Below are 23,569 nucleotides of genomic sequence, written 5' to 3'. Positions count from 1 at the left end.
CCTAAGATGTGAAGCGTTTAGCTAGAAGATGCCTATTCACTCTTGTTTTAAAGATACCCGTATGTGCCTGTGGTGTTTTAGATTTTTCTAAAAATATGTAGTTTCAAAATTATAGGTGCTCAAAGATTTGTATGTGAATTTTTAAGACCGCGTAACTTTGAAACCGAATATTTTAACAGAAATCTGGAAAACCACAGGCATAGATATTAATTTCTAGAATGTGTCTGCAAAATTTCATGGACTTTGGTTGCTTAATATTCAAATGAAATTGGAACTACGTTTGTTTGGAGCGAGTGACGGAGAGACCCCTCTTAAAACAAAGAGTATGTAATCACCTTAAAAAAAAACACTTTGTTGCCCAAATGCGCGGGAATTTTCTATTTCGGTAGAAATTGGTGATTTACAGTGTGAAGAGTCTATGCAATAATATTTTAAAAAGCTTCCATTCCCTTCCAATATGAATTGAGCCTTAGGTACCTATTTCAACTTCTAGTAAATACGCTAGCTAATGATTTTTTTTTGCAATCAGCTTTTTACCTATTTCTTGCCTTGGTATCAAGCTATGTACGTTAGAATAAGTTTGTCTGTCTTCTAGTGACGACGTGGGATTACAATTGTGTCTACTTAGTGAGTTTATTTAGGTAATAAGTTATCACACTTCACACTAATATTATAAAGGCGAAAATTTGTGTGTGTGTGTGTATGTTTGATACTCCTTCAAGCAAAAACTACTGGACGCATTTGGCTGAAATTTGGAATAGAGATAGATAATATCCTGGATTTGCACATAGGCTACTTTTTATCCCAGAAAATCAAAGAGTTCCCACGGGATTTCGAAAAAACTAAATTCACGCGGCCGAAGTCGCGGGCATCGGCTTGTACTATTTAAAATCAGATTTTTTTTGAAGCGTACCTCAAAAGAAAAAACGGAACCCTTATAGGATCACTTTGTTGTCTGTCTGTCGGTCTGTCTATCTGTCCGTCTGTCCGTCTGTCGTGTCTGTCCAGAATACCTATTGGGTACTTCCTGTTGACCTAGAATCATGATTGGCAGGTAAGTAGCACAAGTAAAGCAAAAATCCGAAAACCGTGAATTTATGGTAAACAAACACCTGAAGTACGGAACCCTCGGTGCGTGAGTCTGACTCGCACTTTTAAATAAAAAATAAATAAACTATCTACTTAAATACCTACCTTTTTTATTAATTTTAATTGCAACGGTCTACGAAACACGAAAGATACAATGATTTTACTAGGTTTCAGACATAGGCGGCCTTACAAGGACCCAAAAATTTATTTTGCTATAATCCGCCAAACCAAAGAAATCTGTATGGTGCAACATGCAGCATGCGACATGCACCGCCCGCCCTCCCACTGATAAACATGCAGGAAAAGCCAGCCACCAAGCAAGCCACATGCACCACCACCACGCAGCACCACACAAATCCCAACACTACTCGACGCACGTTTCGCCCCGACACCGGAGCATCCTCAGGAGATGTAGACCTTACAATGCCAATTGTTTATCAGTGGGAGGGCGGGTGGTACATGTCGCATGCTGCATGTTGCACCATACAGATTTCTTTGGTTTGGCGGATTATAGCAAAATAAGCTTTTGGTTCCTTGTATATCATGGACTTCCGCAAAATAACGCCTGCTTCTATACTACACTAGCTGATGCCCGCGACTTCGTTCGCGTGGATGTAGGTTTTTTAAAATTCCCGTGGGAACTCTTTGATTTTCCGGGATAAAAAGTAGCCTATGTGCTAATCCAGGGTATAATCTATCTCCATTCTAAATTTAAGCCCATTCCGTCCAGTAGTTTTTGCGTGAAGGAGTAACAAACACACACACACACACACACACACACACACACACATACAAACTTTCTCCTTTATAATATTAGTGTGATAGGCGGCCTTATTGGCAATTACGTATACTGATCTTTTAAACGCAACCTGAGTACATACAGCTACTACACTAATATTAACACTGTAGCTATAATAAACTAATAATAAAAGTTCTAGAAATATTTTTAAGCTAGGTACTTGACATTATTTGCTTTAAATTCCGCTTTTCATCGTTAAAATGTTCCGAGAGCCAAGAACTCGTGGCTATTTTTAACCCCCGACCCAAAAAGAGGGAGGTTATAAGTTTGACGTGTGTATCTGTGTCTCTGTGTGTCTGTGTATCTGTCTGTGGCACCGTAGCACCTAAACTAATGAACCGATTTTAATTAAGTTTTTTTTGCTTGAAAGGTGGCTTAATCGAGAGTGTTCTTAGCTATAATCCAAGAAAATCGGTTCAGCCGTTTGAAAGTTATCAGCTCTTTTCTAGTTACTGTAACCTTCACTTGTCGGGGGTGTTTTAAATTTTTAGTTTACACTTGTATAGGAAGTTTTGCTCAAAACCGTTTTGTGAGGTTTTTTTGCTTGGTTTCCGGCCATTTCTAAGCTGTTGTTCTGCATGTCTAATGTGATGGGTGGCTTCGGCTGTGGCTACTTACCTTGCTACAGGCAAAACCGTGCCGCCATAGCGTTCGCGTTCTGCTACTATGCCGCATGAAGACTAGAGATGCTGAATTTAGCCGCTATTAGGAACCAAATTTTGATCCTTGCTGACGCCCGCGATTTAGTCCGCGTTGATTTTGGTTTTTAAAAATCTCGAGGTAACTTTTCGATTTTCCGGAATAAACGTTGCCTATGCCCACTCTCTGCTATTGTATCCATCATAAATCATAAATTTAACGTTGTCTTAAACAATTTTTTTGTAAGTCGAGGTTATTGGTACAATTGACGAATTATCTTATTGCATGCAAGATTGCATGGAGGTTATTGGCTTTTTATTCTTCAGCCCATAATGTAAAGTAATAGTTAAGACAATAATTAAAATATTTAATTTACTTACATCTGAGTTAAAACTAAAAACTAATAAAAATAATTAAATTAAATTAAAAACTAAAATCTAAATTATTAAAACAAAGAACCTAAAACTAAAAACCTTAAAAAATATGATATAATAACTAAAATAAATTATTAAAAGAAGTCCCTTTAGGCAAGGTTCCAAAGGTACTGGCAGCGGATAGTTAAGTACATACATTAGGTACTTATGTATTGTATATGTAGGCACATATTGCGATATTTTACTGTTTCTAGCTAGCTCTTTTCAGTAGGATTGCTTTCCGAATCGGTGGTATAGCCATGTCATATCATTTATGTGCCGCTAGTTGTCTGATATAAAATAAATGCATTACAGATACATAAGTACTTCTTTACATTATATGTATATCCTCAAAATTTCCGGCATCTCTTGAACTAATAGTTACCACTTGCTACCTACACCTATTAGAATAAAAAGGTATTAAAATAACCACCTGAGTTAATAGACCTTGAGAAAATATTAATTTTTGAATAGGCCGTGCAGTTTATTTCAGAATTCCAAATATACGAAAATGAAAAATTTCCGCATGAAAAAAAATTGTTTGAATTACTTAATCAAATATCCATGACTTATTAATATAATATTACGGGAACAATTAAATTGGGTATTGTAAACAATGTAGACGAGATTGATATAAATAGGACAGCAGGCGAGCTGAGTATCATCATTTACATCACCGAGCACCATCGGGAAGATCCAACCAACTAAGAACAAGAAGATTGTAAGTTAGCTGCCTACATCTTATAATATTATCTACATTTATCAAACTAACCTTTTTATTTTGTGATACACGGTGTTTGGTAATTAGTATATAAAGACGACACGTACCCATGCTACTTTGATCTGATAAGTACAATGCTGAAGTATAATGACGAAATAAAATTATAAAAATTTCCATACAAATTTTAAAAAAAAATTATGTCAAAGTTTTCATGACCCTAACGTGCCCTAACTCACTGAGATCGTTGGCCATCTTTAGATAGGCCAAGGCCAACGATCTCAGTGAGTTAGGGCACGTTAGGGCTTAGATGAACACTTGGACGTAAAAATAAAAATAAAAATTGTATGGCAATTTTTATAATTTTATTTCGTCATTTTACTTCAGCATTGTATTTATCAGATCAAAGTAGCATGGGTACGTGTCGTCATTATATAGATAGGTACTAATTACCAAACACCCTGTATATTTATATCCTACTGATATAAAATACTTTTTGATTATGTAGACTGGTGTTAATTATTCCTCGGACACGTACGAAACGATTTGCTTCCTCGTTTCTAATCCGAACCGCTAGGATATATGGATATAAAACGCCCTTCCGGCATCAGTTTTCGGGTTCGTAGCTCAAAAGGAACCCTAATTTTTTGATATATGGACCTCTTACCTTGACATGTCTGAAAACGTAGCTTTACATACTTACCTGTCTCATAAGCTCAGTAGATAGTAGATCCTGTATTCTACTATAATTAATCCATACTCATATTATAAAGCTGTGATAGCTTAGTGGTTAGAACGTCCGCCTCCTAATCAGAGGTCGGGGGTTCGATCTCGGGCACGCACCACTAACTTTTCAGTTATGTGCGTTTTAAGCAATTAAATATTCCTTGCTTTAACGGTGAAGGAAAACATCGTGAGGAAACCTGCATGCCTGAGAATTCTCCATGTTCTCAAATGTGTGAAGTCTGCCAATCCGCATTGGGCCAGTGTGGCAGACTATGGCCTAAACCCTTCTCATTCTGAGAGGAGACCCGTACTCAGTAGTGGGGCGGAAATGGGTTGACCATGATGAATATTTGCGAAAGTGTGTTTGTCTGTCTGTCTGTCTGCTACCTTTTCACGGCCCAACAGTTTAACCGATTTTGACGAAATTTGGTACAGAGTTAGCTTATATCCCGGGCATGAACATAGGCTACTTTTTATCCCGGAAAATCAAAGAGTTTCCACTGGATTCCTAAATACCCATCCGCTTAACCGATTTGCATGTGGTACCGAGGTAGCTGGCGTCCCTGTAATTGACATAGGTCATTTTATCCCGAAAAATCAAACAGTTCCCAGGGGATCTTTAAAAACCTAAATCCACGCGGACGAAGTCGCGGGCATCCTCTAGTATTGGATAAACAGAAGCATAATACATATTATAAGCAATTTTGTTGGTGGTTGGTTGGTTGGTTACATACCAATGATTGCGCGAAACCTCAATAGCTCAACGATTAAAGATTCGCCCTGATCATTAAAGTCGAAATTGTTGGTAACCTACATTAAAATTAGCTGTAGATACGAACTCTGTTATTATACCTAAGTATTGTTTGTTTCTTTAGATCAACCATGGACGCAACGGCTATGATAGCGACGGGCAAGTCAACAGTGGCTCTCTTCCTGGCGTTGACGTCATTAGGCTTGACAACTTACAAGTGGCCCACCCACGTTCCTGTACAAGGTGCTTGACCACAGTTATTTTTTATTAGAATTATAGAATAGAAAAGTTTTTTCCTTTATTTACTGGCTAGGAATACCCTTCCTACCTAGAATAACCAGCAGGAAACTCGGCGGTTGCTTTTTTTAAGATTCCGTACTTTAAAAGGAAAAAATGAACTTTTATACTTAGGATCATTTTGTTGTCTGTCTGTCTATCTTTCCGTCTGTTCGTCTGTCGTGTCAGTCAAGAAAACCTATGGGGTACTCCTGGGAACCTAGAATCATGAAATTTGGCAGGTAGATAGGTTATAGCACAAGTAAAGGAAAAAATCCGAAAACCGTGAATTTGTGGTTATGTCACAGAAAAAAAATTAAAATGTTTTTTAATTTTCAAAGTAAGGTAACTATATTGCTATGGGGTATTATCTGGGCTTTACATTCTAAAACAGATTTGTGCCCCCTCTGCATGACTCACCTCATACCCGATTGCCATCTCGAACTGTCGCGTATTATACCTAAACAAATATTATTTATACCTCGTATAGTTAGGTACGTAGGTACTACGTACGCTTTAAAAATTACATTAAATCTATTTTGTCTCCAGATAAAGCTGCATACGACTACATAGTGGTAGGAGCCGGTACAGCGGGCAGTGTTGTTGCGAATCGTCTTAGCGAGGACCCAAACGTCAATGTGCTGCTCATAGAGGCCGGAGGGGACCCTCATTGGGAGGCTCAGGTGAGATAGCCTTAACAAAGAGCAATACAATGCCATTTACAAGAGTAAATTAAAAATTTATAACACCCGGACAAGTGAAGGTGTAACTAGAAAAGAGCTGATAACTTTCAAACGACTGAACCGATTTTCTTGGATTATAGCTAAGAACACTCTCGATCAAGCCACCTTTCAAACAAAAAAAAACTAAATTAAAATCGCTTTATTAGATCAGGAGCTACGATGCCACAGACAGATACACACGTCAAACTTATAATACCCCTATTATATTGGGTCGGGGGTTCAAAAGTTTTAATACGTCGTATTACCCCGCAACATTTCAAAACTTTTTGTTTATTTCAGCATCCCATTTTGTTTCCGTATCTGACCAAATCAGAAATGGATTGGAACTACATTTCCGAAGACGATGGCTACTCCGCACAATACCACAGGAACAAATATCTAGATTTGCCTTCAGGAAAAGCTTTGGGTGGCAGCAGCACACTTCATCACTTTTACTATGTAAGAGGGGATCCTTACGACTACAAACTGTGGGCCGAAGCAGCCAACGATGATTCATGGAACTGGTGGAACCTTCTTCCATACTTCAAGAAAAGTGAGCGTCTCGAAGATCAGTACATCATTGATTCGGAAACTGCATCCTTCCATGGTATGGATGGTCCAGTAGCTATTACAAGAGAAACTAGAAGTCAATCACTTAAATACTTGGAGGCTTTCGGCGAAGTGGGACATAAGATTATGGACGACTCTACCACTAATGATACTATGGGCTTCGCTCGGCCCTTGTGGTACATTAGCAAAGAAGGCATTCGCCAAAGCAGTGCAGAATGTTTCTTGGCACCGGCCAAAGGACGATCAAATCTTCAGGTCATGAAAAGCACTACAGTAACAAAAGTTCTTATCGATGGTGACAAAGCAATCGGAGTTGAATGCAGTACACCAGATGGACTTATCAATATTTACGCTAACAAGGAAACCATATTATCGGCAGGCGCTTTCAATACACCAAAAATTTTGATGTTATCCGGAGTAGGACCAAAAGAACACCTCGAAAGTGTGGGTATACCGGTTGTTTATGACTCACCGGTTGGTCAAAACTTACAAGATCATGTAGCCGTCGTAGTCGCCCATAAATTGGAACAAACTAATGATGCTGTTGCACCGCAACCTCCATCAGACTTCCCGGTGCCAACATTTATTGGTTCAGGTGCATTTAACAAAGGACAGGATTACTCTGATTGGGTGACATTGAACTTAATTTGTAGAAATAATCCTGCTGCTTTACTACTTTTGAGTTCCGTCGTTTTTGGGCTGCACGATGACGTTTGCAACCAGCTCGCTGCTGCTGGAACAGGAAGCGAGGTTCTGTTTACTGTATTCAATAAGGCACGTCCTAGTTCCACTGGTACAGTTGAGCTACGAAGTGCTGATCCTCACGATAGTCCAAAAATTTTCACAGGCCATTTATCGAACAGTATTGATTTGGAGGATAACGCTAAGTGGTTACAAGATTTCATCAAAGTAACACAATCGAGCTATTTCAAGAGGGTTGGCGGTGAGACGATATACGTTGATTTGCCAAATTGCCAAGGCTTAGACCACGACACGACCGAGTACTGGAAGTGCTATGTTCTCAACATGATGGACACTACTTTCCACTACAGCAGCTCTTGCCGCATGGGATCTGTGCTAGATTCTAGGCTGCGAGTTCTTGGAATCAAAAATTTGAGAGTGGGGGACGCCAGCGCAATGCCTAATCAAGTTACTGGCAATATTAACACAGCTGTCATGGTTCTCGCCGAAAAATTGGCAGACATGATTAAAGAAGATAACTGAATAGACTTACTATCTATAATACTTTGACCGTCTAGTTATAGATGACAAGAATGCTTTGGTATGTTTTACTAGTCACTCGCACACATTTATATTTATACGGACAGACATAGCTCGCTATGATTCTTCTGGTGGAAACTCCTTGGATATATATACATCACGAAAATGATTGTCTTGAAGACCAATCCAACACTGATTCGAAAACTTTATCTTTCCAAAGAATTGAATGGCATAATAAAATTACAAGGGAAACTAGAAATCAACCGCTTAGTATTTGAAAACTTTTTAATCAAAAAGCATAAGATTACGGTCGAAGTGAGCAAAAATAAATTTATTGGCTTTGCTTGGGCCTTGTTCTAAATTAACAAAGAAGGCATTCGCCAAAACAGTAATTCATGGTAATAGCTAATGAACGATTAAAACTTTACGTAATGAAAAATACTACAACTGGCAACAACCTTCTTCAACACTTCAAGAAATAAAAGCGTTTTAATCGCGTTTTGCAGAGTTTTGTAAATTCGAAAACTGCTACTTTTCATGGAATGTATGGCACAATAGCCAACGAACTTAAAAGAGCAACTAAAAATCAATCACTTATAATATTTTGCGGGCGTTTGGCAAAATAAGACATACCTACCTATGAGAAAGATTACGGATGACCAAACTTAAATATACCTCTGATACCCGTAAAAAATATAGGTACATCGTTTCTTTGGAAGGGCTAAAGACGGTCTAGATTTTCAACTTTTTTATGGTTTATTGGTTGATGGTTACTTTTTGTTACAATATAAATTTATTGTTTAAATATTATGTGTTTTTATTACCAGAGAATAATAAATAAATAAATTATAAAAAAGCAAGACATGTTTTTAATTCAAAAAATTCACTTTATCATATCCGCGTGGATTCAGGTTTTTAAAAATCCCGTGGAAACTCTTTGACGTTCCGGGATAAAAAAAACGTAGCCTTTGTCACTTCGCCTAAAGCAACCGTGTTAGGTTGTCTTATTAGAAAAGCAAAAACGGAAAAAAAAACCTTAAATCTAGGCAACCATAGGTTCAAAAAACTTTCTTATAAAGCAACATAATTGTTTGGATTGGGAATGAAAGGCTCCGCCTCAGGAATGTCCAAAAGTCACTAGTGGGAATCTTTTACAACAAAATTCCTTGTTCTAATCGAACCTTACCAAACTAGATTTTGGCATCCTTTTTCTTCCTCTGGGATTTTGCAATGACATCGAATATGGTTCAAAACGAAATCGAAATCTCGAATCTAAAGCAAAATTCATTCACCGGTGAGGTGCAGCTAGAGGGAAAGGATGACGTGTACAAATAAGAAATGAATTCTAGTATCGACTAATTTGTGAGAATAGTCGATACTAGAATTAATTTCTAAAACTGGACCCTTTCAAGTAAATATTTTTATATAAATCTGTGAGGATGATACTGCCATTGTCGCAATTAAAATACCATAAGCCTACGTTGTCGTGTTAGTTTACAAATTGCGAAAAACCAAATTAATATTTGAATTTCGTGGGCAGGCCCGTCGCTTCCACCTTAATGGTCCCCCCGAACGGAACAAGCGCTTGGATATAAATTTTACTATTTACATACCTTTTTTTGAGGTTTTTGTATCAGGGGTTTTTAAATTTTAAATAGAATTTTTATTTTATGGAAATTCTTGGCTAAATGGCACTAAAAGAGCAAAATTATTAATCACTTGTAAGAATGAAAATTTTAAGACTTAGGTAGGTAATCAAAAACATCAACTCTTATGGAAATTCTTGGTAAGTTTCCACTAAAAAGGAAACTACAAACTACAAAGCAACTAGGTATTTAAAAACGTGGAAATTAGTAGACAAAATAATTTATTGTGAAAGGTAAAAAAAGAAACGAATCATTTATTTGGTAAGTATAAAAGATTTGGAAGTAATAATTACAAACATCAAGACAAAAACATTAACTTTTCGTGGAAATTTTTGGTTAAAAGCAATGGTTAAAAGGCACTAAAAATCAACCACTTAAATATTTGAAAGCAAGTATTCATCAAATATATTATGGCCCACCTATGTATATTATTATCATAAAGAGGTGTCTAAATGACTTGGAAAGAATAATAAATATCAAGTCAAAAACATCAACTCTTCATGGAAAAATTTAAAAGGCACTAAAAGAGCAACTATAAATCAACCACTTAAATATTTGAAAGCTAGTATTCATCAAATATGTTATAGCATAATTATGTATATCATAAAGAGGGAATGTCTAAATAACTTGGAAAGAATAATAAATATCAAGTCAAAAACATCAACTCTTCATGGAAAAATTTAAAAGGCACTAAAAGAGCAACTATAAATCAACCACTTAAATATTCGAAAGCTAGTATTCATCAAATATGTTATAGCATAATTATGTATATCATAAAGAGGGAATGTCTAAATGACTTGGAAAGAATAATAAATATCAAGTCAAAAACATTAACTCTTCATGGAAATTCTTGGTTAGTTTGCACTAAAAGGGCAACTACAAATCAAACACTTAAAATTTGAAATTTAGTAGACAACCATTAACATAACTGACTGTAACAAAAACTCTCTGTATATTTTTAATGTAAATAATAATAAATAAATAAAAAATAAAATAAAATTTAGATAATATGTTTACTCGTGAAAGGTTTAACATTTGAAAATTCTTAATTATTATAAAAATGAATTCAAAAACATTAACTCTTCATGGAAATGCTTTGTCAAAAGGCATTAAAAGAGCAACTATAAATCAACCACTTAAATATTTGAAAGTTAGTATTCATCAAATATACCAACTATGGCATATGTAATGGTAAATTATTTTGACGATTCAAAAGCACTTGTAAAAGTTTACTTGAATAAAAATATATTGTAATCTATTCTGTTCTATGTATATCATAAAGGGGAAATGTCTAAATGACTTGGGAAGAATAATAAATATCAAGTCAAAAACATCAACTCTTCATGGAAATTATTGGTTAAAAGGCATTAAAAGAGCAACTATAAATCAACCACTTAAATATTTGCAGGCTAGTATAATAAATATTCATCCAATTTATTATGACTGAAGCATATCATAAAGAGGAAATGTGTAAGACTTGGAAAGAATAATTAATATCAAGTCAAAAACATCAACTCTTCATGGAAATTGTTAATTAGATGACACTAAAAGAGTGATTAGAAATCAATCACTTAAATATGATAAGGCAAATAGGTATTACTGGTTACATATATGACAATAAAATAATATCATAAAGAGTAAAGTCAAAGACATCAACTCTTCATGGAAATTCTTGTTAAAAGGCACTAAAAGAGCAACTACAAATCTACCACTTAAAAATGTGAACGCTAGTAAAATATACTTAAGGAAGTACCTAAGTAGGTATCCTATATACGAAAGCGATAATTTAATATCGTGAAAGTTTTAGAGATTTGACAATACTTAATTAATCTATACTAATATTATAAAGAGGAAACCTTTGTATTTTTGTATGTTTGTATTGAATAGGCTCAAAAACTACTGGACCGATTTCAAAATTTCTTTTACCATTACTTAGAGGGATTCTTCCGAATCCGTATAGGCTATATTTTATCCCGGAAAATAGAAAAAATAAATGTCCACCCGTGCGAAGCCGGGGCGGGTCGCTAGTACTTAATACATCAAGCCAGAAACATGGTATTTCTTCATGGATATTCTTGGCTAAATAGCACTAAAAGAGCATTCAGAAATCAACCGCTTAAAAATATGGAATTTAATAGACAATATCGTCGTCTTAGAGTGAAAACCTCGGGAATGCATTTTTGCTCAAATTTATTTTATTCCGTTTCTAGGAAGAAAACCTCGCAACGCACATCCTGATCTGACTAATTTGTTCATTCGATACTCGTAACGCCATCTATGACATTAAATGAGAAACTCGTAAATACTCGCTTCTAATTTTACAGCACGCAGTTTTTCCTTCCTCCTGAAAAGTTACTTCTTTAACACTTACGAGGTTTTCACTCTAAGCCGTCGATATATTATTTATTTTTAAAGATTTGGACTTAATAATTACAAACATCAAGACAAAAGCATTAACTCTTCATGGAAATATTAAATGACCCTTGCAGAGTCATTAATTATTAAATTATTATTAAAAAAAACTACCACGCGCCGGCGTACACTTCTTCATCCTTCGAGGAATCAATAAACGGTTATCGATAAGTAACGCACCGTACGCGTACCTACATCCCTAGAGCACCGATGATTTATGGCACCGCGGGTGCTATTTAACTAGAGGATGCCCGCGACTTCGTCCGCGTGGATTTAGGTTTTAAAGATCGCGTGGGAACTGTTTGATTTTCCGGGATAAAAAGTTGCCTATGTTAATTACAGGGATGCAAGCTACCTCGGTACCCAATTTCATACAAATAGGTTAAGCGGATGGGTCTTTAGGAATCCCGTGGGAACTCTTTGATTTTCCGGGATAAAAGTAGCCTATGTCCGTCCCCGAGATGTAAGCTAACTCTGTACCTTTCTGAGAATCGTTTAAACAGTTGGGCCGTGAAAAGGTAGCAGACACTTTAGCATTTATAATATTAAGTATGGAAGTATGGATTTTTAAGCGACTTCAATAAAAGAAGGAGGTCCTCAATTCGGTGATTATTTTTCACATCTTTGTTATTTTTTCTTATCGATCGTTTTTCCGGGTAGAGTGCGCTGGAACTCTTGATGGTCAAACTCTGGAATCCAAACCACTCGGAATGAGGCCATAATTATCCATCAGTCTTGATTCCAGGAATCCGTATCTGAAATTATTTATTTATTTTTATACTAAATGATTCCCGCGACAACGTCCGCGTGGATTTAGACTCTTCAAAATCCCGGGGGAGCTCTCGATTTTTGAAATTACCTACCTACTAGGCTAGGTAGGTATGTCTCTAGAGCTGTCAGTCTGTACCAAGTAGGTAAATTGATAATGCCCGCAACTTCGTCTAGTAGATTTAGATTTTAAAAATACCGTAGAAATTCTTTAATTTTTCGGGATAAAAAAGTCTATGTCTTTCCACGGGATGCGAGCTATGTCTATACCCGAAGATTTCAAAATTCAATGCACTTAAAATTTTATTTTAGTAATTAAGTAGATAGGAACTTACATAAGTATACTTAATTAGCCCACCAACCGACATACCCAGAGTCCAGACATTCGTAGACAATCTTCAGCAGTAAATGCAGGCTATAATTTCCATTTTTTAGTTTTTCATTTTTGATTTCTATTTTTTTAGATCTTCTAGTATATGCAATCCGCATCGATAAAAGATATAATATTGTGCCAGACCAGCGGAACTATGAGTGGAACATAAGTACGAGTGAATCTCAATTTATTTCTTTTATTGAATTTAAACAATGACATATTGATTGCGTCATAGCTGTTAATGTTTTGTGTATTCTGTCGCTTTTGTATTTTTTACCTACCTTATAGGGTTGTGCGGTACAAAATATTTTTTCAGCTTACCAAATCAGTGTACCAAATAAATCGCTTACATGGATGGGCCTTTAAGAATCCCGTGGCATTTCTTTGATTTTCCGGGATGAAAAGTAGCCTATGTCCTTTCTCAGGATGTAAGCTAACTCTGTACCAGATTTCATAAAAATCGGTTAAACTGTTGGCCTGTGAAAAGCTAGCAGACAGACAGACACACTTTCGCATTTAAATATTAGTATAGATAGTAGGGATTTATGAAAGTCGAGCATCAGCTGAAAGAAATATCGGTACCTTTTTTCCCGTGAGGATAATGGATACCACCGGCCACGGGGGACCACAGTGATTATGTCGGACTCCTACCGACTAAAAACCTCACGAAGTTCCATCCCACCTGACGACGAAGCACAAGGGGCCGACAACGCCTCGTTACTCCACCAGTGGATGGACGCCGCAGCAGACCCACCACTGGGACACTACGTGCCCCCAAACACCGTTAGAGACATGCCGGAATCAGAGAACGCCAACCAATCCGAGAATCATACCTACTGTGAACGACGGACCGCTCCGTGTCCTTCCATAGGTACTCCCGAGGGCTAGATTCGCGGGGAGGGCAATTCTCTTTCCATGTTCCCCCTCCCCAACATCTCCCTCGCCCGTCGCCAAACTGGAGTAGGCGGTGGGGCAGCTGGTGATTGGATGGGTGATGAAACGCTCATTACCAACCAACCAACACAGAGACCTCGTGGGACTATGTCCTATGGGTGCGTCTACTGCGCCCTCTGCTGGATTGGCTACAGTCGTCCAGGATTGGCTACAGTCGTCCACTGCGCACGCACCCCACTACGCTCCGCAAGAAAACTGAAGACTTTTTTTGAGAAAAAGCTCCAACAGTTTTCGCCCGCGCGATCTGTCTGCGCGGAGGAGAAGCCCGAACCCCGGAGATGCCCGATCTCACCAGCCGGTGATCGATTGGGTGGCGTGACGACTGCTCCCACGCGCCGCTAGAGCCGCGCGAGGATGGACAACCGTCCATCCACCTCCAAAGGCCCTTTTCAGGGCCGCCACCAACGACATGCTCGCGACCCGCGATCGCGCGCCGCACCCGCGAGTGCGCTCGACGTCGCAGCCCCGACCGGCTCCGTCACGCGCGACCTCGCGCCGTACGCCGCGCCTCCAGCCGCGCCCGCACCACGCGCCGCACCCGCATCACGCGCCGCACCCGCGAGTGCGCCAGACGTTGTAGCCCCGTATGGCTCCGTCACGCGCGCTCTCGCGCCGTACGCCGCGCCACCGGCCCCGCACGTCTCGCGCGCCGCACCCGCGCCCGCCGCGTTAACCGCCGCGCCGCGCCCGCTGTCGATGCCCTTGCTCGACGACGACAGTGTGGCGGACAGCGAGACAACGGTCCAGCCTAGACTTCGGCAGGATGACGCCTACTACGCCGCCATCCTGGCCCTGGAAGGCTCAGATCGCCGTGCGCTCCCCAGCCGCAGGCAGCGCACCGACTCCGAGGAGGACGCGCCCGCTGAGGCGAAACGGGTTGCGAAGACAACCCCTCCCTCCCGCCACGAGATGCCCCGACGCACAGCCGAAGCTTCTGGGTCGGACGACACCCGAGCTCCGACGCCGGCCCCACGCTCCTACGCCGACCGCGCGAGAGCAACGCCACCGCCGAAGCCCGCCGCCGCCGCCCCTTCCGGCGGTGCGCCACCGAGCGGCCCAGCCCCGACGAAGCCAAAGAAGCTCCGATACCCGCCACTCATCGTGGAAAACCTGCCCAACTGGACGCACCACATCAAACAGATTAAGCTCCAGTTGGGCAGAAACCCAGCAGCCCGCCCATATGGAAAGGGCATCCGATTCACGCCCAGGAATTCCGCCTCGTCCAGCGATATCTCACCGCCCTGGAGAAGACGGAGGGCGTGTCCTGGTTCTCCTACTCACTGCCGGCTGAGAGGAGTCTGAAGGTCGCAATCCGCGGCCTTCCTTTCAACACCGAGCCGGCAGAAATAGAAGACGAACTCCGCCAGCTGGGGTTCGAGCCGGAGTACGTGCGCCAGATCAGGGCGAGGAAGGGCAGACCAGGTTGCCTTTTCTTCGCCATGCTCCGCCGCACCCCACACACGATTCCAGCAGTGTACGAAGTCACCGAGCTGCTCTGCATGGGGGGAGTCCGCATCGAGGCATGGAGAGGGAAGAAGGGTCCCGCTCAGTGCCACAGATGCCAGGGCTTCCGCCATGCCTCAACGAACTGCCACAGACGCCAGGCCTGTGTGATCTGCTCACAGGAGCACAGCGCACGGGACTGCCCAAGACCACGGGAAGACCCAGCGACCTGCGCCAACTGCGGAGGTAGCCACCCCGCAAACCACGTGGGCTGTCCCGTGTTCCGCAAGGAGGCACGGAACAGACGCGCGGGCACCGTCGCGGCCACAGTCCCAAGACCGCCGCCGCGCACCGAGACCACCGGCTCCAGGGTACGGACGCCTGCAAACGACCCGAAGCCACGAGAGACCACGGAGAGAGCTCCTGCCAGGAAGAGGAGAGGCCGTCGACGCAGGAAGGCGACATCGCCAACCCGCGCACCCTCGCCGCCGCCTGCGCAGAAACCTAGACCTGCCGAGGGAATCCCGCCCCAGCCCAAGAGGACCGCCGAACCAAGCGTCGCGGCCATCAAAGCCGTGGCGTTTGAGACCCTAGAGGACGTTTTCCACGCCATTAAAAATGGCGGGGAAGACCCACTCCTGCGCATCCTGGAGGGACTGCGAGGACTCGCCGCCTTCACCGGTGAGGCCCAGCCTACCAAGGACGCCAGACAGGAGGAAGAAGAGAACCGCGCCACATAGATGCCTTGGAGCGCGTCCTCCGCACACGTCGACCACCCAGCTGGGCTTCCCACAAGCGGGTTCCACCCGGCTAGGTCGGACCACGACGGCGTGAGGACCGCTCTCAACTCTCTCTTCCTCACTGAGGAGGAAAGCCCGTAGGCCCATGGGCCAACCCAAGGACCCTGGCGTAGTCACGCCAGGCGGAAGACCCCGCATGCAGGAGGCCATTGCCTCGGACGTGCCTCTCCCGCGCCCTTGCGGGCGCGCGAGCTCACATACCGATTTGCCCTCTGCTAGGGACACTCAGAGGGACGCGCGGACAACATCCCCACTCTGCTAGGTCAATTAGCCATAACAATATACCATGAAGAAAAATTGTTAACCATGTTACCAGGGTACACCAGCTCAAAACTAACCAGGATAGACGGACAGATGAACTGAACGAAACTATAAGAGTTTAGGAAACCCTACCTTAACAAACTTTACACTTTAATATTTCCCTAAGTACTTCTATTGTCTTTTCAAGTCTTATATTTGTTCAAATGCTTTAACCTACATTTGTTCAATTTTTTTGTCTCTATGGTATTCGGTATTCATATTGACTTTAATACAAGTGTAAATTAAAAATTTATAACACCCCCGACAAGTGAAGGTCACAAGAACCTAGAAAAGAGCTGATAACTTTTAAACGGCTGAACCAATTTTTTTGGATTATAGCTAAGAACACTCTCGATCAAGCCACCTTCAAACCAAAAAAGCTAAATTAAAATCGGTTCATTCGTTTAGGCGCTACGATGCCACAGGCAGATACACAGATACACAGACACACAGATACACAGATACTTACGTCAAACTTATACCACCCCTCTTTTTGGGTCGGGGGTTAAAAATAAAATATCACTACCCATAATATTTTATAATATGCGAAAGTGTGTTTGTTTGTTTGTTGGTTTACTGGTTTGTCCGGCAATCACGTCGTAATGGAGCAACAGATCGACCTGATTTTTTGATCTGGAGAGTGACATAGGTTACTTTCATCCCGGAAAATTAACGAGTCCCCACAGGATTTTGAAAAATCTCAATCTACGCGAACGAAGTCGCGGGCCTAGTTACATACATTGAAAAAAATTCAAAATAAAATTATAGGATCACTTCGTTTTCTGTCTGTCTTCGGTCGTATCTGTCAAGAAAAGGAAATCAAAACCTATAGATAAGGTAGGTACCTAAGTAGGTACTTCTCGTTGACCTAGAATCATGAAAAACAGCCTTATAGCACAAGTAAAAATTAAAATGTCGACGAGAGGGTCTTCACTCTTCACCCGTTGGTGGTACGGGCCTCGACTGCGAGCCTTCTTAAGGTGCACTAGACAGGTCTGCCCGCGAAATTCAAATTTAATTTTTCGCAATTAGTAAACTAATAGGACAAAGTTGGATTTAGGCATTCTAAATTCTATTAGCGCCAATGGCAGTATCATCTCCACAGGTTTATATAAAAATCTTTAGTACTTGAAAGTGTCCAGTTTAAGAAATTTGTCAGAGTATCGACTAATTTGTGAGTAACTCACATCAAACTCACTATTTTGACTTGAAATTGTTTAGTTTAATAAATTAGTCAGAAATAATGAGTTTGTTGTTATAAACCTGTGGAAATGATACTGCCATTGGCGCTATTAGAATGCCAATAGTTTACAAATTCCGAAAAACAAAATTAAATTTGAATTTCGCGGGCAGGCCCGTCTCGTGCACTTTAAACCTTGAGTAGTATGTACCTAATGCCATCACCACAGAAATCCAAATATCACACTACTATTATAAAGGCGGAAGTTTGTGTGTATGTGTGTGTGTGTGTGTGTGTGTATGTTTGTTACTCCTACACGCAAAAACTACTTGAGAGATTTGGCTATTTGAAATGGAGATAGATACTCTGAATTTCCACATAGGCTAATTTTTATCCCGTAAAATCAAAGAGTTCCTACGGGATTTCAAAAAACCTAAATCCACGCAGACAAAGTCGCGGGCATCAGCTAGTTAAGTATATCATCACATCACATCACACTAATATTATCACACTTCACATCACATTTATCACACTAATAATAATATTATAAAGCCGAAAGTTTGTATGTGTGTGTGTGTGTGTGTGTGTGTGTGTGTGTGTGTGTGTGTGTATGTTTGTTACTCCTTCACGCAAAAACTACTGGACGGATTGGGCTGAAATTTAGAATGGAGATAGATAATACCCTGGATTAGCACATAGGCTACTTTTTATCCCGGAAAATCAAAGAGTTCCCACGGGATTTCGAAAAAACCTAAATCCACGCGGACGAAGTCGCGGGCATCATCTAGTGTACTAAGTATATCATGGTAGAACCTGGTGAAACTTGAAACAAAAAAGGAGTAAAATGTTTATATTAGTGATCATGGTTTAGATGACAGACATTAGTAAAAGACATTAGTAAAAGACAGAGATTAGTAAAATTACAAGGGAGGTCAGTAATAAAGCGCAAAACCATAAAACACCAACGACGTAATTCCGGTTATACATAATAATATGTACTTAATATACATATAACTTATAAGTATAATCACCATAAGTATCTAGTCCACAGATCTAGCCCGTTGAAATTTTTGAAACTGCCGCCAATGCCGCTGAAAATAGTTTTTTTCTACCTGGCAACATTTGAATCCTAACTTGAAATATAAAACTTGGAAACAAATAAATCCAAAATTACTCACATAAAATGTAATTAAGTTTTATAAATTTTGTGTAAGAACCTATTTAATTAGCTTGTACATAATTTACACCATCCAAGATTTACACCGTTCAATTTTTTTTTGTGAGGAGGAACCATAGAGATATAAAGAGGAACTATCAGCGCCATCTTGTGAGCTTAGCACACAACTTAACGAGATAAGTACAGTATAGTGGTTAGATGTCGCTACTATGCACTTCGTCAAGCTTCGTCGAGAACCAAATATGGTCGGTCCGCTCTACCTACTTTCACCTAGCTGCAGTATTTAAGACAGAAAGCGAACTGGCAAAGAAAAAAATATTTATACAGTGACTATAATGATAGACGATATTGATAAAATATACTTCTATGCGAAGTAGATAGGTACCTAGCCCTAGTGCGAAGACAGACCTACTTAGTACAAGACTTACTATAGTCACTAGTAGCAAAAATCGGTGATTTCGGGAATTTCCGTGCAGTAGGTAGGTATAGCGTTATCGATTACTCGATTGACGCACAGTCGAAGCGAACCAAAGCGATTTTACATGGCTTAACCCATAACCTTTATCGCCATGTTGAAAAACACTACTGACGAAAAACCGGTCAATGCGAGTCAGACTCGCACACCGAGGGTTCCGTACTACAGAAGTAAAACGGTAAGAGTCACTTTTGTTAACAAACGCATAACTAACTTTGTTTGTAGAGGTTTATTGTATAAATAAAAAAACTATAATAGAGCCTTGGTTTTATTTTTCCTGTAAAATAGATATAAACTTATATTGACTACCTATAATTATTATTCCAGAATTTTCGATTAGCAAACTTTGGAAATACTTCACGGAACTTTTTGACATTTTGCACGATAAATCAAAAAACTATTATGCGTAGAAATAAATAAAAATCTGTTTTAAAATTTTAGGTAAACGATACCCCACTCGGTACAGTTACTTTACTTTGAAATTTTAAACCGCCAATTATTTTCCTCTCTTTTTTATGAAACTTAAAATAATTCTCAATTTTAATATACCAAATTTCATCTCGATAGCTTTAATAGTTACTGAAATAATGCACTGTGACAGACAGACGAACGGACGGAGAGTCGCACCATAAGGGTTTCATTTTTGCCATTTTGGTACGGAACCCTAAAAACAAAGAAGTGTGCGCCTCTTTTTTTAACCCCCGACCCAAAAAAGAGGGGTGTTATAAGTTTGAAGTGTGTATCTGTGTATCTGTCTGTGGCATCGTAGCGCCTAAACGATTGAACCGATTTTAATTTAGTTTTTTTTTTGAAAGGTGGCTTGATCGAGAGTGTTCTTAGCTATAATCCAAGAAAATCGGTTCAGCCATTTAAAAGTTATTTACACAACTGCACAACGCGATGTGCGTTATGTGTTCATCAGTATTATTATGTTTGTTTGATCCTTTGTGCCGCTCTAGAGACTAGAGGTGTGGACCGATTTTGATGATTCTTGCACCAAAGATGAAAAAGAAGAACTTACTTAAGTTTACTTGTTTTATACTTTTTGGTATTCACGCAGTCGGGTTTTTATTTATTTAATTACTTTATTCTCAGTAGAGATAATGGTTTCATCAAAGAAACAACGGCTAATATGCAGCGTAACATTTAGAAGTTGAGATTATAGAAAGAAGAAAGAAAGAAAACTGTTTACATAACTGTTTGTTTACAATGAAAGATTATGATAGATTGTTATGTCGCTCCGAAGCTTGACCCTTTGAAAAACATTTAAATATTTATGAATTAAAAATCAACTGATGAACTCCAGCCCCAGTCGAGCTCGGTTAGGTAAAACGAGGCTTTAAACCTTGTCAAGTTGTGATAAACACTAAAAACGTTTAATCGGCCGGTTATCCTGATAATCGGCCGTTTTAAAAGTTGGTAAAACTCCACCCAGTGTTGATGGACAAATTTAATTTTTTGATTTGATTTGATCAGTTTCCTCGAGTTCCCTTCATTACCAGAGTTCAACTATTCTATCCAGTAGTTCAACTCTTAAAATAATTTAAATGCAGTTGAACTACAGAGAAAAAGTGTCACTAGATCAACGGTTGAACTAGTTAGTGGGAGTGAGCAAAAAAGTGATCCTTTATAGGTTGAAAAGAGCTACCGCCGAGTTTCTTGCTGGTTCTTCTCGGTAGGAACGGTATTCCGAACCAGTGGTAAATTATTTTGACGATTCAAAACATCGATGATTCAAAAGCACTTGTAAAAGTTTATTTGAATAAAAATCTATTCTATTCTATTGTTCCGTTTTTCCTTTTGAGGTAAGGAACTCAAAAAATACCGACATACAAGAAGACGACTAAAAACTTTTTTGATATCCTATCCTATTACAGTGGGCCCCCGGTTGTCCGCCCCCTGTCTAATCCGGCACCCCCTGTAATCCGACAAGTGTATTATTGCTGAATTTACTAACTTTGACATACATAATGAAGTACCTATGATTTGTACTTTAGACTAGGTATGTATAACATATAGAATCTTATCATTGGATCTGTAATTTGTCGGATTACAAGATACTCTTATGTAAAAAAAATCCGGACTATAGGGGGTCTTAGGCAGTACTCTGTAATCCAACAAATTTGATAGTTCGACACTGCCCTGCAAAACGTTTGCCGGATTACCGGGGCCCCACTGTACTTGGAACATGAAAGTATGGGCAAAGGATAGAGTCTATCACCTAATGGACCCTGAAAGTCTCATCTTGCCAAAATTCATCTTTTCAGCCGTTTCGGCATTATTGACAAACAAACAAGTAGGTAAGTTTCAACATTTCATTATTTCACTAGCTTTTGCCTACGGCTTCGTCTGTGTGGCGAATTCAATTGCTTCTCTTTCAGTTATCCTTAAATTCCCCAAAACTATAGATTCTAGCAACAAAATTAAGGACCTTGACACAATTGCTATGTAGGTAGTTAGCTAGGTACCTACCTACCCAATTAATTTCAATTTCTACCCAGTCAGGAACCTACCTATGTGCCCATACAATTTTTTTGCAGTTCCTAGAAAACTGCCTATTATTTTTGGTAAGTACGAATAATTAGTATATTATTCAGTGACTATTGTTGTGTACCTACAGCACCTAGGTAGGTATAGGTATTTCTTCGGAACACTACCCAGGCCACTTAAATTTTTATCAGATTTTCCGTTTTCGTGATTTTCTTCAAACTGCAGAATACCGCAGACTTGTATTAATCGTAGACTAATTTACTTCTTGGACTCTTGAATTCCTTTTTAACCGACTTCAAAAAAGGGGGAGGATCTCAATTCCTCGGAATCTTCTTTTATTGTAAGAGTCCCTATCTCTTTGTATTGAGGATGCCATGAGCATTGAACATAAGAGAGGTCTCTCCGTCACTCGCTCCATACAAACGTAGTTCGTCTCTCATTGGAATACTAACCAATCATACCTACTCAATGGAATTTTGTAGAAACGTTCCGGGAACTAATATCTATGACTGTGGTTTTCCAGATTTTTGTTAAAATATCAAGTAAAATATTCGGTTTCAAAGTTACGCGGTCTTAAAAATTCACATATAAATCTTTGAGCCCCTGAAATTTTAAAACTAAGTACATATTTTTAGAAAAATCTAAAACACGCCAGGCACTGATATTTCATGGACTTTGATTGCTTAATATTCAAATTAAATTGGGACTACGATTGTATGGAGTATAAGTGACAGAGAGAGCCCTGATAATAGGTGATAATAGCTAACTAGACTAGGCAAGATAACAGGTCAGTAGGTACCTGGTAGGTACCTTTATAAATTGCTTCCTTGACCCTTGTTTAGCTTAGTTTTTACAGGTAAGTAGGTTATATTGTGTAGGATTAAGAAAAGCACTCAGTTAACTTATTAAAAATGTAAAAATCAGATTTTAATACTCAATCCAAAGATGTTTGTTTAGTGAAGGAATCTTGTAAGCTTTGATGTTTTCAAATGTCAATACATTTTCCTCGTAATAATGACGTTACGCGACGGAACCAGTCACAAAAAGTATTTTTATGTTGTCTGCAAAACTAGAATGAATAAAATAATTATTGTTCACACAATTTAGATAAGTAGATACCTAACAGAAAATAACAATAAAGGAAGATAACATACGAGTTAATATTGTACTAACGTAAACACTATGAACACTGAATCTTTTAACACACTAGGTTTTTTCTGACACTATACGAACATTATAAAAAGATACTGGTCAGCGATACTGGCAAAATACTGGCCTGTCGAAACGCAAAGAAGATAACGCCACACTTAAATAAGAATAAATTCTTTTTCATTTGTTTCAATTTTCATACGGCATTGGCAGAGACGACATGTACATTGCAGTGGAAGCTGTGTGTAGGATTTGGCGATATCAAGCACAAAATACGTAGGTACGGACGTTGGATTATATTTAGGTCACGCGCAGGAAATAAAATAATATCGCGGTACGTGTAACTTCTGCAAGCGTCGCCTGGCGAATGATTTCGAATTTCGATTTGAAGCTTGGGTTTTGGATTGGCCGAGCCCGGGTGCGCTGGTGCGGGGGAGAGTGGCGAGAGGGGAGAGGGGCCATGCATTCCGCTTCGCCT

At 39.7% G+C, this 23,569-nt stretch overlaps 1 protein-coding gene across 1 annotated transcript; it reads left to right on the top strand.

Moving 5' to 3' along the window:
- Positions 1 to 588: 588 nt before the first annotated feature.
- Positions 589 to 7,972, top strand: LOC123871110 (glucose dehydrogenase [FAD, quinone]-like). The gene is made up of 4 exons (XM_045914708.1): positions 589 to 627; positions 5,260 to 5,378; positions 5,961 to 6,094; positions 6,434 to 7,972. Exons 2-4 carry the CDS (start codon positions 5,267 to 5,269, stop codon positions 7,925 to 7,927), a joined length of 1,740 nt encoding a protein of 579 aa, XP_045770664.1. The 5' UTR covers positions 589 to 627; positions 5,260 to 5,266; the 3' UTR covers positions 7,928 to 7,972.
- Positions 7,973 to 23,569: the final 15,597 nt, after the last annotated feature.

Source organism: Maniola jurtina, chromosome 13, assembly GCF_905333055.1.
Source record: "Maniola jurtina chromosome 13, ilManJurt1.1, whole genome shotgun sequence".
Lineage (NCBI taxonomy): Eukaryota > Metazoa > Arthropoda > Insecta > Lepidoptera > Nymphalidae > Maniola > Maniola jurtina.
This window is presented reverse-complemented; position numbering and strand designations above follow the sequence as displayed.

What these genes read in the sequence shown, in the direction of transcription:
- LOC123871110 (XM_045914708.1), top strand. Translation starts at nt 5,267, where the DNA reads ATGGACGCAACGGCTATGATAGCGACGGGCAAGTCAACAGTGGCTCTC. An exon ending in CACCCACGTTCCTGTACAAG is followed by an intron (nt 5,379 to 5,960) that starts GTGCTTGACCAC and finishes TTTTGTCTCCAG; the next exon opens with ATAAAGCTGCATACGACTAC. An exon ending in ACCCTCATTGGGAGGCTCAG is followed by an intron (nt 6,095 to 6,433) that starts GTGAGATAGCCT and finishes TGTTTATTTCAG; the next exon opens with CATCCCATTTTGTTTCCGTA.